General features: G+C 45.2%; 3 protein-coding genes across 5 annotated transcripts in view; 1 reads left to right on the plus strand and 2 right to left on the minus strand.

Moving 5' to 3' along the window:
* The window catches only part of LOC121841785 (neurotrophin receptor-interacting factor homolog), a 45,482-nt gene extending 39,185 nt beyond the window's left edge, over nucleotides 1-6,297 (minus strand). Inside the window, exon 1 of the mRNA XM_042311910.1 lies at nucleotides 5,783-6,297. Within this exon, the coding sequence (XP_042167844.1) occupies nucleotides 5,783-6,062 (280 nt within the window). The 5' untranslated portion in view covers nucleotides 6,063-6,297. The remainder of the gene's footprint in view (nucleotides 1-5,782) is intronic.
* Nucleotides 1-15,903, plus strand: part of LOC112231940 (zinc finger protein 583) — a 969,163-nt gene that overhangs the window by 265,859 nt on the left and 687,401 nt on the right. The gene's annotated exons all lie outside the window — the stretch shown is intronic.
* Nucleotides 1-15,903, minus strand: part of LOC112231889 (zinc finger protein with KRAB and SCAN domains 8-like) — a 359,191-nt gene that overhangs the window by 81,825 nt on the left and 261,463 nt on the right. The window lies entirely within an intron of this gene.

A 15,903-nucleotide genomic window follows, 5' to 3' on the forward strand; every position in this document is an offset into this window, starting at 1 on the left:
GGCCATAGAGCTCCGAGACAGGATTATGTTGAGGCACAGATCTGGGGAAGGGTACCAAAAAAATGTCTGCAGCATTGAAGGTCCCCAAGAACACAGTGTTCTCCATCATTCTTAAATGGAAGAAGTTTGGAACCACCAAGACTCTTCCTAGAGTTGGCCGCCCGGCGAAACTGAGAAATCGGTGGAGAAGGGCCTTCATCAGGGAGGTGACCAAGAACCTGATGGTCACTCTGACAGAGTTCCTCTGTGGAGATGGTTGTCCTTTTGGAAGGTTATCCCATCTCTGCAGAACTCCACCAATCAGGCCTTTTATGGTAGAGTGACCAGAAGGAAGCCACTCCTTAGTAAAAGGCACATGACAGCCCACTTGGAGTTTCCAAAAAGCATCTAATGGACTCTCACACCATGAGAAACAAGATTTTCTGGTCTGATAAAACCAAGATTGAACTCTTTGTCCTGAATGCCAAGTGTCACATCTGGAGGAAACCTGGCACCATTTTTCAGCAGCAGGGACTGGGAGACTAGTCAGGATCGGGGGAATGATGAAAAGAGAAAAGTACAGAGATGATGAAAACCTGCTCCAGAACACTCAGAACCTATGACTGGGGCGAAGGTTCACCTTCCAACAGGACAATGACCCTAAGCACACAGCCAAGACAACGCAGGAGTGGCTTTGGGACAAGTCTCTGAATGTCATTGAGTGGCCCAGCCAGAGCCCGGACTTGAACCCGATTGAACATCTCTGGAGACCTGAAAATAGCTGTGCAGTGATGCTCCCCATCCAACCTGACAGAGCTTGAGTGGATCTGCAGAGAAGAATCTGAGAAACTCCCCAAATACAGGTGTGCCAAGCTTGTAGAGTCATATCTGCCAAAGGTGTTCAACAAAGTACTGAGTAAAAAAGGTCTGAATACTTATGTAAATGTGAAATTTCAGTAGATTTTTAATACATATACAAACATTTATCAACCTGTTTTTGCTTTGTCATTGTGGGGTATTGTGTGTAGATTGAGGGAAAACAACAATTTAATCTATTTTAGAATAAGGCTGTAACGTAACAAAATGTGGAAAAAGTCAAGGGGTCTGAATACCTTCCAAATGCACTGTAGGCACTGTATATACACACTATGCCTTATATATCACACAATATCTGGATATAATATTCTACCCAGGAATATCCAAATGCATCTGTGGATATTTTCTGATGACAACTAAAATGAATCTTTGTCTTTTGATATAAAAGTGTTTGTTAGAGTGGAGTGTTTTTTCTGCTGGTGTAACCTGAGGTAGCTCTTCTCTGAGAACCTCTTCCCACAGTGTGCACAGGCGAAAGGCCTCTCTCCCGTGTGGACCCTCTGGTGCCTCTTCAGGTCACCAGCCTGGGCAAAGCGCATGTGGCACTGGGTACAGCTGAAGGGTTTCTCCCCTGTGTGGACCCTCTGGTGCCTCTTCAGGGTGCATGCCTGGGCGAAGCGCATGTGACACTGGGTACAACTGAAGGGTTTCACCCCTGTGTGGACCCTCTGGTGGATGTCCACCTTCTGGGGGCAGCTGAAGCCTTTGTTACAGAACATGCAAAGGAACCGTTTCTCTTTACCATTGCCCGATGTGGCTCCCTCTCCCCGCGCCTTGGCCATTTGTTCCCTGTGTGAATCGGAGGGCCCCATCGACATGGATAATGGATCGTGTGTAAACGTGTGTAAAGGGGAGTGGGTCATGACATTTAGATTTGTCTCTAAGCTTTCCCTGTAGTCTAAGAAGTCAATGGTGTTGCCTTGTGAGTGTCCTTCTCCTAAGTGATTTTCGTATGCATTCCATGTCAGAGGAGCGTCACCCTCCACTTTCACAGTCACCTCATCTACGACCAGGCTCTCCCCTTTCTTATTTAGGCACCCTTCAGAGTATCCACTACTACTGTACTGGTTCCAGTCCACTTTCATTGGATTAGTCTGTGCATCTAATACCACAGGCATGTCACCAGGTATCATCTCTGTAGTGTATGAACAGGATGGGTCATTGACAGTCTGTAAAGTGTCACCCGAGTCCCGATGGGACAGAACAGTTCTCGGGCTTGTATTGCCATAAAGTAAATACTCTGAGCGTGGAGCAGGAGGACAGCCCAGTCGGTTCAGCCCCGTTAAGGTCTTGGTGTCTGTCTCTGACTTGAGGATGGCGTTCAGCGTTCCACTGACCATGATGCTGCGTCGGGTCCTGGACTGCTCTTGGGCGGTGGTGGGGTTCTCCATGGCTACAGGGGGCGCTCCAGCCGCTCTAGTCTGGATGTTTCTACTGTGCTGTGGGTCCACCTCTCCTTCAGACTTTTCCTGCTTGACCCCAGGACCTTCAGCCTCTGCAGACTGCCAAAAGAAGGAGGTTATTACCGGTACATACAGTGCCTTGCGAAAGTATTCGGCCCCCTTGAACTTTGCGACCTTTTGCCACATTTCAGGATTCAAACATAAAGATATAAAACTGTATTTTTTTGTGAAGAATCAACAACAAGTGGGACACAATCATGAAGTGGAACGACATTTATTGGATATTTCAAACTTTTTTAACAAATCAAAAACTGAAAAATTGGGCGTGCAAAATTATTCAGCCCCCTTAAGTTAATACTTTGTAGCGCCACCTTTTGCTGCGATTACAGCTGTAAGTCGCTTGGGGTATGTCTCTATCAGTTTTGCACATCGAGAGACTGAAATATTTTCCCATTCCTCCTTGCAAAACAGCTCCAGCTCAGTGAGGTTGGATGGAGAGCATTTGTGAACAGCAGTTTTCAGTTCTTTCCACAGATTCTCGATTGGATTCAGGTCTGGACTTTGACTTGGCCATTCTAACACCTGGATATGTTTATTTTTGAACCATTCCATTGTAGATTTTGCTTTATGTTTTGGATCATTGTCTTGTTGGAAGACAAATCTCCGTCCCAGTCTCAGGTCTTTTGCAGACTCCATCAGGTTTTCTTCCAGAATGGTCCTGTATTTGGCTCCATCCATCTTCCCATCAATTTTAACCATCTTCCCTGTCCCTGCTGAAGAAAATCAGGCCCAAACCATGATGCTGCCACCACCATGTTTGACAGTGGGGATGGTGTGTTCAGTGTGATGAGCTGTGTTGCTTTTACGCCAAACATAACGTTTTGCATTGTTGCCAAAAAGTTCAATTTTGGTTTCATCTGACCAGAGCACCTTCTTCCACATGTTTGGTGTGTCTCCCAGGTGGCTTGTGGCAAACTTTAAACGACACTTTTTATGGATATCTTTAAGAAATGGCTTTCTTCTTGCCACTCTTCCATAAAGGCCAGATTTGTGCAATATACGACTGATTGTTGTCCTATGGACAGAGTCTCCCACCTCAGCTGTAGATCTCTGCAGTTCATCCAGAGTGATCATGGGCCTCTTGGCTGCATCTCTGATCAGTCTTCTCCTTGTATGAGCTGAAAGTTTAGAGGGACGGCCAGGTCTTGGTAGATTTGCAGTGGTCTGATACTCCTTCCATTTCAATATTATCGCTTGCACAGTGCTCCTTGGGATGTTTAAAGCTTGGGAAATCTTTTTGTATCCAAATCCGGCTTTAAACTTCTTCACAACAGTATCTCGGACCTGCCTGGTGTGTTCCTTGTTCTTCATGATGCTCTCTGCGCTTTTAACGGACCTCTGAGACTATCACAGTGCAGGTGCATTTATACAGAGACTTGATTACACACAGGTGGATTGTATTTATCATCATTAGTCATTTAGGTCAACATTGGATCATTCAGAGATCCTCACTGAACTTCTGGAGAGAGTTTGCTGCACTGAAAGTAAAGGGGCTGAATAATTTTGCACGAACAATTTTTCAGTTTCTGATTTGTTAAAAAAGTTTGAAATATCCAATAAATGTCGTTCCACTTCATGATTGTGTCCCACTTGTTGTTGATTCTTCACAAAAAAATACAGTTTTATATCTTTATGTTTGAAGCCTGAAATGTGGCAAAAGGTCGCAAAGTTCAAGGGGGCCGAATACTTTCGCAAGGCACTGTAGGTTGAATTGGATAACAATGTCGTAGGGAAGTCTCACAAGCTCCCTATGGCAGATAAATAAGGATGTACATGTAAGCAAGTGAATAGCTGAGGGGAGCTTTTCTGAAATAAACTGTCCACATTTGATTTACAAAGTAACTAATCTTGATGTAACACTATTATTATAACCTCTATAACGTGCTGGGTTGAGGTTCCACTCCCCTCATCAACAGTGATTGGTTGGTCATCTCTCCATGTATTGTGTCCTGCTGGCTTCACAAAGTTCCTGTGGCCTCCAGTGTGATGTCCTTCACCTGAGAGAGTGATTGGAGGAAAAGAGGTGGTTAGGTATATTGTATACTATTGACACTGTCTAGAATTGGCAAGGATGTAAGGTAACACTTCACAACTTCTAATATACTATTTATAGATCGATGAATTGTGTTCCATACATCACATTGTTTTCATTTAGTAAATAACCAGAAATGCAGTAAATCAATAATCTGGTTAGAATATGATATTGTGTCTATGAGCAAGATAGCCCTCGGAGTGTGGTGTCAGGAAAATAACCTCACACTCAACATCAACAAAACAAAGGAGATGATTGTGGACTTCAGGAAACAGCAGAGGGAGCACCCCCCTATCCACATCGATGGGACAGTAGTGGAGAGGGTAGTAAGTTAAGTTCCTTGGCGTACACATCACAGACAAACTGAATTGGTCCACCCACACAGACAGCATCGTGAAGAAGGCGCAGCAGCACCTCTTCAATCTCAGGAGGCTGAAGAAATTCAGCTTGTCACCAAAAGCACTCACAAACTTCTACAGATGCACAATCGAGAGCATCCTGTCGGGCTGTATCACCGCCTGGTACGGCAACTGCTCCGCCCACAACCGTAAGGTTCTCCAGAGGGTAGTGAGGTCTGCTCAACGCATCACCGGGGGCAAACTACCTGCCCTCTGTCACAGGAAGGCCATAAAGATCCTCAAGGACAACAACCACCCGAGCCACTGGCTGTTCACCCCTCTCTCATCCAGAAGGCGAGGTCAGTACAGGTGCATCAAAGCAGGGACCGAGAGACTGAAAAAACAGCTTCTGTCTCAAGGCCATCAAGACTGTTAAACAGCCACCACTAACATGGAGCTGCTGCCAACACACTGACTCAACTCCAGCCACTTTAATAATGGGAATTGATGGAAATTGATGTAAAATATCACTAACCACTTTAAACAATGCTACTTAATATAATGTTTACATACCCTACATTACTCATCTCATATGTATATGTATATACTGTACTCTATATCATCTACTGCATCTTTATGTAATACATGTATCACTAGCCACTTTAAACTATGCCACTTTGTTTACATACCCTACATTACTCATCTGATATGTATATACTGTACTGATACCATCTACTGCATCTTGCCTATGCCGTTCTGTACCATCACTCATTCATATCTTTATGTACATATTCTTTATCCCTTTATACTTGTGTGTATAAGGTAGTAGTTTTGGAATTGTTCAATTAGATTACTCGTTGGTTATTACTGCATTGTCGGAACTAGAAGCACAAGCATTTCGCTACACTCGCATTAACATCTGCTAACCATGTGTATGTGACAAATAAATTTGATTTGATTTTTAAATCAGGTGAATTGTTGCATACTATCCAAAAACTGGCCAAGACCCAACACATATGCACAGGGGAACGGGGCGACAGGCACTGAGCTCTACATAAAAGGAGACACCCCGCGCAGCCTCCGCCAAAATGTACCTTTTGCCTTTCCTCTGTATCGGTCGAGGATCTTGACACTACTGGGACTGGCGAGGACGCGCTCTCGCATTGTCCTTTCTGCGCGGTCCCGTGCCACCTTAATTTCCAGTTGCTGTAGTTTCCTCCGCAATGCCTTGTTTTCTTTCTGGCTTTGAGTTATCTCCAAACGAAACACTGCATAGTCGTCGTCTACGAGTTTACAGATCTCTGCCACGGCTGCATTCGCTAGCACCTCCATGATGGATGCCATTTGACTGTGAAAAGCCATACAGTTAGCCATTTTTAGCTAACGTTAGCAGCTAGCTAGCGTTACCTAGTTCACATCCAAGTCCTGTCTCCAATGAAATTTAAAGAATAGTTGGAGTAAGCATGTGATGCTATGCGGTTAAATTAATCTTATTTTGAGTTCCAGGGTGTTAAACATCTAACAACAATTAAAAAGCTAACATGGAAATTGCTCTTGGTGACGACACTTTTTTTTTACTACGGTTTCTTCGTTTATGGTGTTATGGCGGTCCACAAACAACCCTTAGAGGTGCATGCCGCCACCTACTGTACTGGAGTGTGTAGTCAATCACAGTTTACAAACTAAAATAATAAATAAACAAACATTAAGAAAAAACTAAACCGTCCTACCTTATCCTGTACTACTAAGAAAATAAAAAAGAGCCATACATGATCTTTGAGTCTCTGTCCACCCACTTTTAGACGGCCTTGGACTCGCTGTGCCACCTGTTCTGCCACACATATAACACAATGCCTCTAATCTTACATTTGGCCAGTGGAGGCTGGTGGGGGGAGCAATAGAAGGACGGGCTCATTGTAATGGTTTGAATGTAATGAATTGAGGGTATCAAACAAATGGAAACCACATGTTTGACTCCGTTCCATTTATTCCATTCCAGCCATTACAATGAGCTTGATCTCCAATAGCTCCTCCCACCAGCCTCCACTGCATGCGGCTTCACCTCTACCCAGTGGAGTGGGAATATCAATTATATATTGTTTTAAAGCCCTTTTGGCTACGTGGTCTACTATTAAATTCCTGCCCATTCCCGTATGTTCCAAGATGGCGTGGCAGTGAGGATGTGTTTGTTGTTGTCCTGTGTAAATGTTATGTTTTCTCTCCATCTTTTTTGTATTTATTTCAATGTATTTCAATCACTTTTTTTCATTTTTAAATTAAATATACCTTCCGGCAACCTGCATCACGCAATGTGATACGGATCTGCTATTTTTAGACCTTATAGCTAGAACCTCCAGAAGCTAGCCATCAGAAGCTAACCAGCTAATTAGCTACGAGCTATTTAGTCATTGTTAGCCACTGCTAGTGGCCTTTACCTTTAGCTCAGACACCAGCCGCTTTTAGCCTGGATAATACCTGTCAGTCTTCACAGCGCAATATCAACCCGAAGCATATCGGACTGCTTTTCTCCACTACATCACCAGATTCCTGCCGTAAGCTCTGGACCATTACACCGGATCATCGCAGCTAACTAGCTGCTACCGAGTGGCCCAACCCTGAAGCAAGCCTTGAGCCAGGCCCATCTCCCGGACTGCTCAGTGGACCCTATGATCACTCGGCTACACAGCTGATGCCTCCCGGACTCTTCACTAACACGACTAGAAGCCACTACATCACCGGATTCCTGCCATAAGCTCTGGAACTTTGCACCAGATCATTGCAGATAGCTAGCTGCTACTGAGTGGCTATAGTGGCTAACGCCCTTGTCCCGAAGCTAACATCAGTTAGCCTCGAGCCAAGCGCATCTCCCTGCTAGCAAACAAAATTACTCCAGCTACAATAACTCTTTTGCCAATTGGCCTGGACCCTTTGTTGACACGGAGCCCCGCCGATCCATCACGTCTGGTCTGCCGAAGTAATTCTGTCTGATGTGCCCTCAACCAGCCTTTGCCGGACGTAGGTGAAGACGCTTCTGCTAGCCCCGGCCTGCTAACTTTATGAATACTGTGTCTCCCGCTCGCCTTGCGTAGTAACGACTACCTAACGACTTCCCTGTTTCATCTTAAGCGGTTCACTGGACCCTATGACCACTTGGCTACATAGATAGCCTGCAAAGTTCTGTCATACTTTCCAGGTCTATGCCCAAACAGTTCGAGCTTCTAATTTAAAAATGAATCTCTCCAGAAATAAGTCTTTTACATCTTACAACACCTGTTATAGACCCCCCTTAGCTCCCTTCTGTGCCCTGGACACCATATGTGAATTGATTGCACCCCATCTACAGTGCCTTACGAAAGTATTCGGCCCCCTTGAACTTTGCAACCTTTTGCCACATTTCAGGCTTCAAACATAAAGATATAAAACTGTATTTTTTTGTGAAGAATCAACAACAAGTGGGACACAATCATGAAGTGGAACGACATTTATTGGATATTTCAAACTTTTTGAACAAATCAAAAACTGAAAAATTGGGCGTGCAAAATTATTCAGCCCCCTTAAGTTAATACTTTGTAGCGCCACCTTTTGCTGCGATTACAGCTGTAAGTCGCTTGGGGTATGTCTCTATCAGTTTTGCACATCGAGAGACTGAAATATTTTCCCATTCCTCCTCAAAACAGCTCCAGCTCAGTGAGGTTGGATGGAGAGCATTTGTGAACAGCAGTTTTCAGTTCTTTCCACAGATTCTCGATTGGATTCAGGTCTGGACTTTGACTTGGCCATTCTAACACCTGGATATGTTTATTTTTGAACCATTCCATTGTAGATTTTGCTTTATGTTTTGGATCATTGTCTTCTTGGAAGACAAATCTCCGTCCCAGTCTCAGGTTTTTTGCAGACTCCATCAGGTTTTCTTCCAGAATGGTCCTGTATTTGGCTCCATCCATCTTCCCATCAATTTTAACCATCTTCCCTGTCCCTGCTGAAGAAAAGCAGGCCCAAACCATGATGCTGCCACCATCATGTTTGACAGTGGGGATGGTGTGGTCAGGGTGATGAGCTGTGTTGCTTTTACGCCAAACATAACGTTTTGCATTGTTGCCAAAAAGTTCAATTTTGGTTTCATCTGACCAGAGCACCTTCTTCCACATGTTTGGTGTGTCTCCCAGGTGGCTTGTCGCAAACTTTAAACAACACTTTTTATGGATATCTTTAAGAAATGGCTTTCTTCTTGCCACTCTTCCATAAAGGCCAGATTTGTGCAATATACGACTGATTGTTGTCCTATGGACAGAGTCTCCCACCTCAGCTGTAGATCTCTGCAGTTCATCCAGAGTGATCATGGGCCTCTTGGCTGCATCTCTGATCAGTCTTCTCCTTGTATGAGCTGAAAGTTTAGAGGGACGGCCAGGTCTTGGTAGATTTGCAGTGGTCTGATACTCCTTCCATTTCAATATTATCGCTTGCACAGTGCTCCTTGGGATGTTTAAAGCTTGGGAAATCTTTTTGTATCCAAATCTTTAAACTTTAAACTTCTTCACAACAGTATCTCGGACCTGCCTGGTGTGTTCCTTGTTCTTCATGATGCTCTCTGCGCTTTTAACGGACATCTGAGACTATCACAGAGCAGGTGCATTTATACGGAGACTTGATTACACACAGGTGGATTGTATTTATCATCATTAGTCATTTAGGTCAACATTGGATCATTCAGAGATCCTCACTGAACTTATGGAGAGAGTTTGCTGCACTGAAAGCTGAATAATTTTGCACGCCCAATTTTTCAGTTTTTGATTTGTTAAAAAAGTTTGAAATATCCAATAAATGTCGTTCCACTTCATGATTGTGTCCCACTTGTTGTTGATTCTTCACAAAAAAATACAGTTTTATATCTTTATGTTTGAAGCCTGAAATGTGGCAAAAGGTCGCAAAGTTCAAGGGGGCCGAATACTTTCGCAAGGCACTGTATCTTCAGAGTTCGTTCTGTTAGGTGAACTAAACTGGGATATGCTTAACACCTCGGACGTCTGACAATCTAAGCTAGATGCCCTCAATCTCACACAAATGATTAAGGAACCCACCAGGTACAACCCTAAATCTGTAAACATGGGCACCCTCATAGATATTATCCTGACCAACTTGACCTCCAAATACACCTCTGCTGTTTTCAATCAGGATCTCAGTGTTCACTACCTCATTGCCTGCATCCGTTATGGGTCCACGGTTAAACGACCACCCCTCATCACTGTCAAACTCTCCCTAAAACACTTCTGCGAACAGGCCTTTCTAATCGACCTGGCCCAGATATCCTGGAAGGATATTGACCTCATCCCGTCAGTAGAGGATGCCTGGTAGTTCTTTAAAAGTAATTTCCTCACCATCTTAAATAAGCATGCCCCTTTCAAAAAATGTAGAACTAAATGTAGAACTATAGCCCTTGGTTCACTCCAGACTTGACTGCCCTCGACCAGCACAAAAACATCATGTGGCATACTGCACTAGCATCAAATCAAATCAAATTTTATTTGTCACATACACATGGTTAGCAGATGTTAATGCGAGTGTAGCGAAATGCTTGTGCTTCTAGTTCCGACAATGCAGTAATGACGAGCAAGTAATCTAACTAACAATTCCAAAAAAAACTACTGTCATACACAGTGTAAGGGGATAAAGAATATGTACATAAGGATATATGAATGAGTGATGGTGCAGAGCAGCATAGGCAAGATACAGTAGATGATATCGAGTACAGTATATACATATGAGATAAGTATGTAAACCAAGTGGCATAGTTAAAGTGGCTAGTGATACATGTATTACATAAGGATGCAGTCGATGATATAGAGTACAGTATCAACGTATGCATATGAGATGAACAATGTAGGGTAAGTAACATTATATAAGGTAGCATTGTTTAAAGTGGCTAGTGATATATTTACATCATTTCCCATCAATTCCCATGATTAAAGTGGCTGGAGTAGAGTCAGTGTCATTGACAGTGTGTTGGCAGTAGCCACTCAATGTTAGTGGTGGCTGTTTAACAGTCTGATGGCCTTGAGATAGAAGCTGTTTTTCAGTCTCTCGGTCCCAGCTTTGATGCACCTGTACTGACCTCGCCTTCTGGATGGCAGCGGGGTGAACAGGCAGTGGCTCGGTGGTTGATGTCCTTGATGATCTTTATGGCCTTCCTGTAGCATCGGGTGGTGTAGGTGTCCTGGAGGGCAGGTAGTTTGCCCCCGGTGATGCGTTGTGCAGACCTCACTACCCTCTGGAGAGCCTTACGGTTGAGGGCGGTGCAGTTGCCATACCAGGCGGTGATACAGCCCGCCAGGATGCTCTCGATTGTGCATCTGTAGAAGTTTGTGAGTGCTTTTGGTGACAAGCCGAATTTCTTCAGCCTCCTGAGGTTGAAGAGGCGCTGCTGCGCCTTCCTCACGATGCTGTCTGTGTGAGTGGACCAATTCAGTTTGTCTGTGATGTGTATGCCGAGGAACTTAAAACTTGCTACCCTCTCCACTACTGTTCCATCGATGTGGATGGGGGTGTTCCCTCTGCTGTTTCCTGAAGTCCACAATCATCTCCTTAGTTTTGTTGACGTTGAGTGTGAGGTTATTTTCCTGACACCACACTCCGAGGGCCCTCACCTCCTCCCTGTAGGCCGTCTCGTCGTTGTTGGTGATCAAGCCTACCACTGTTGTGTCGTCCACAAACTTGATGATTGAGTTGGAGGCGTGCATGGCCACGCAGTCGTGGGTGAACAGGGAGTACAGGAGAGGGCTCAGAACGCACCCTTGTGGGGCCCCAGTGTTGAGGATCAGCGGGGAGGAGATGTTGTTGCCTACCCTCACCACCTGGGGGCGGCCCGTCAGGAAGTCCAGTACCCAGTTGCACAGGGCGGGGTCGAGACCCAGGGTCTCGAGCTTGATGACGAGCTTGGAGGGTACTATGGTGTTGAATGCCGAGCTGTAGTCGATGAACAGCATTCTCACATAGGTATTCCTCTTGTCCAGATGGGTTAGGGCAGTGTGCAGTGTGGTTGAGATTGCATCGTCTGTGGACCTATTTGGGCGGTAAGCAAATTGGAGTGGGTCAAGGGTGTCAGGTAGGGTGGAGGTGATATGGTCCTTGACTAGTCTCTCAAAGCACTTCATGATGACGGATGTGAGTGCTACGGGGCGGTAGTCGTTTAGCTCAGTTACCTTAGCTTTCTTGGGAACAGGAACAATGGTGGCCCTCTTGAAGCATGTGGGAACAGCAGACTGGTATAGGGATTGATTGAATATGTCCGTAACACACCGGCCAGCTGGTCTGCGCATGCTCTGAGGGCGCGGCTGGGGATGCCGTCTGGGCCTGCAGCCTTGCGAGGGTTAACACGTTTAAATGTCTTACTCACTTCGGCTGCAGTGAAGGAGAGACCGCATGTTTCCGTTGCAGGCCGTGTCAGTGGCACTGTATTGTCCTCAAAGCGGGCAAAAAGTTATTTAGTCTGCCTGGGAGCAAGACATCCTGGTCCGTGACTGGGCTGGGTTTCTTCCTGTAGTCCGTGATTGACTGTAGACCCTGCCACATACCTCTTGTGTCTGAGCCGTTGAATTGAGATTCTACTTTGTCTCTGTACTGGCGCTTAGCTTGTTTGATAGCCTTGCGGAGGGAATAGCTGCACTGTTTGTATTCAGTCATGTTACCAGACACCTTGCCCTGATTAAAAGCAGTGGTTCGTGCCTTCAGTTTCACACGAATGCTGCCATCAATCCACGGTTTCTGGTTAGGGAATGTTTTAATCGTTGCTATGGGAACGACATCTTCAACGCACGTTCTAATGAACTCGCACACCGTATCAGCGTATTCGTCAATGTTGTTGTCTGACGCAATACGAAACATCTCCCAGTCCACGTGATGGAAGCAGTCTTGGAGTGTGGAGTCAGCTTGGTCGGACCAGCGTTGGACAGACCTCAGCGTGGGAGCTTCTTGTTTTAGTTTCTGTCTGTAGGCAGGGATCAACAAAATGGAGTCGTGGTCAGCTTTTCCGAAAGGGGGCGGGGCAGGGCCTTATATGCGTCGCGGAAGTTAGAGTAACAATGATCCAGGGTCTTTCCACCCCTGGTTGCGCAATCGATATGCTGATAAAATTTAGGGAGTCTTGTTTTCAGATTAGCCTTGTTAAAATCCCCAGCTACAATGAATGCAGCCTCCGGATAAATCGTTTCCAGTTTGCAGAGAGTTAAATAAAGTTCGTTCAGAGCCATCGATGTGTCTGCTTGGGGGGATATATACGGCTGTGATTATAATCGAAGAGAATTCTCTTGGTAGATAATGCGGTCTACATTTGATTGTGAGGAATTCTAAATCAGGTGAACAGAAGGATTTGAGTTCCTGTATGTTTCTTTCATCACACCATGTCACGTTGGCCATAAGACATACGCCCCCGCCCGTCTTCTTACCAGAAAGATGTTTGTTTCTGTCGGCGCGATGCGTGGAGAAACCCGCTGGCTGCACCGCTTCGGATTGCGTCTCTCCAGTGAGCCATGTTTCCGTGAAGCAAAGAACGTTACAGTCTCTGATGTCCCTCTGGAATGCTACCCTTGCTCGGATTTCATCAACCTTGTTGTCAAGAGACTGGACATTGGCAAGAAGAATGCTAGGGAGTGGTGCACGATGTGCCCGTCTCCGGAGTCTGACCAGAAGACCGCTTCGTTTCCCTCTTTTTCTGAGTCGTTTTTTTTTTTGGTCGCTGCATGTGATCCACTCGGTTACACTGGTTGTAAGGCAGAACACAGGATCTGCGTCGCGAAAAACATATTCTTGGTCGTACTGATGGTGAGTTGACGCTGATCTTATATTCAGTAGTTCTTCTCGGCTGTATGTAAAGAAACCTAAGATGACCTGGGGTACTAGTGTAAGAAATAACACGTAAAAAAACAAAAAACTGCATAGTTTCCTAGGAACGCGAAGCGAGGCGGCCATCTCTGTCGGCGCCGGAAGTGCATTGAATAGCATTGAATAGTCCCCGTGATATGCAACTTTTCTCGGGAAGTCAGGAACCAATACACACAATGAGTTAGGAAAGCAAAGGCTAGCTTTTTCAAACAAATTTGCATCCTGTACCTCTAACTCCAGAAAGTTTTGGGACACTGTAAAGTCCATGGAGAATAAGAGCACCTCCTCCCAGCTACCCACTGCACTGAGGATAGGAAACACTGTCACCACCGATTAATCCACGATATTCGAGAATGTCAATAAGCATTTCTCTACGGCTGGCCATGTTTTCCACCTGGCTACCCCAACCCCGGCCAACAGCTCTGCATCCCCCGCAGCTACTTGCCCAAACCTTCCAGCTTCTCCTTCACCCAAATCCAGATAGATGTTCTGAAAGAGCTGCAAAACCTGGACCAGTACAAATCAGCTGGGCTAGACAATCTGGACCCTCTCTTTCTAAAATTATCCATTGTTGCAGCCCCTATTACTCCTAAAGATTGGAAAGCTGCCGCGGTCACCCCCCTCTTCAAAGGGGGTGACACTCTAGATCCAAACTGTTACTGACCTATATCCATCCTGCCCTGCCTTTCTAAAGTCTTCGAAAGCCAAGTTAACAAACAGATCACTGACCATTTCGAATCCCAATGTACCTTCTCCGCTGTGTAATCTGGTTTTCGAGCTGGTCACGGGTGCACCTCAGACACGCTCAAGGTACTAAACAATTTCATAACCGCCATCGATAAAAGTACGGTGCAGCTGTCTTCATCGACCTGGCCAAGGCTTTTGACTCTGTCAATCACCGTATTGTTATCGGCAGACTCAACAGCCTTGGTTTCTCAAATGATGGCCTCGCCTGGTTCACCAACTACTTCTCAGATAGAGTTCAGGATGTCAAATCAGAGGGCCTGTTGTCCGGATCTATGGCAGTCTCTATGGTCTCTACAGGGTTCAATTCTCGGGCTTTTCTCTGTATATATCAACGATGTCGCTCTTGCTGCGGGTGATTCCTTGATCCACCTCTACGCATACGACACCATTCTGTATACTTCTGGCCCTTCTTTGGACACTGTGTTAACAAACCTCAAAACGAGCTTCAATGCCATACAACACTCCTTCTGTGGCCTCCAACTGCTCTTAAATGCTAGTAAAACTAAATGCATGCTCTTCAACCGATCGCTGCTCGCACCCACCCGCCCGACTAGCATCACTACTCTGGACGGTTCTGACTCAGAATATGTGGACAACTACAAATACCTAGGTGTCTGGCTAGACTGTAAACTCTCCTTCCAGACTCATATTAAGCATCTCCAATCCAAAATGAAATCTAGAATCAGCTTCCTATTTCGCAAAACAAAGCCTCCTTCACTCACGCTGCCAAACATACCCTCGTAAAACTGACTATCCTACCGATCCTCGATGTCATTTACAAAATAGTGTCCAATACTCTACTCAGCAAACTGGATGCAGTCTATCACAGTGCCATCTGTTTTGTCACCAAAGCCCCATATACCACCCACCACTGCGACCTGTATGCTCTCGTCGGCTGGCCCTCGCTACATATTTGTCGCCAAACCCACTGGCTCTAGGTCATCTATAAGGCTTTGCTTGGTAAGCTCCATCTTATCTCAGCTCACTGGTCACCATAGCAACACCCACCCATAGCACGCGCTCCAGCAGGTATATCTCACTGGTCATCCCCAGTGCCAACACCTGCTTTGGCCGCCTTTCCTTCCAGTTCTCTGCTGCCAATGACTGAAACGAATTACAAAAATCGCTGAAGTTGGAGACTTATATCTCCCTCACTAACTTTAAGCATCAGCTATTTGAGCAGCTTCCGATCGCTGCACCTATACACAGCCCATCTGTAACTAGCCCATCCAACTACCTACCTCATCCCCATATTGTTTATGTTGACTTTTTTTCTCTTTTTCACAGCAGTATTTATACTTGCACATCATCATCTGCACATCTATCACTCCAGTGTTAATTTGCTAAATTGTAATTGCTTCGCTGCTGTGGCTGATTTATTGCCTTATCTCCTTACTCCATTTGCACACACTGTATATAGATTTTTCTATTGTGTTATTGACTGTACTTTTGTTTATCCCACATGTAATTCTGTGTTGTTTTTTTGTCACATTGCTTTGCTTTATCTTGGCCAGGTCACAGTTGTAAATGAGAACTTGGTCTCAACTGGCCTACCTGGTTAAATAAAGGTTTTTTTTTTAAAGTAGGCAGAGAC

Source organism: Oncorhynchus tshawytscha, linkage group LG34 (assembly GCF_018296145.1).
Source record: "Oncorhynchus tshawytscha isolate Ot180627B linkage group LG34, Otsh_v2.0, whole genome shotgun sequence".
In the NCBI taxonomy this organism is placed as follows: Eukaryota; Metazoa; Chordata; class Actinopteri; order Salmoniformes; family Salmonidae; genus Oncorhynchus; species Oncorhynchus tshawytscha.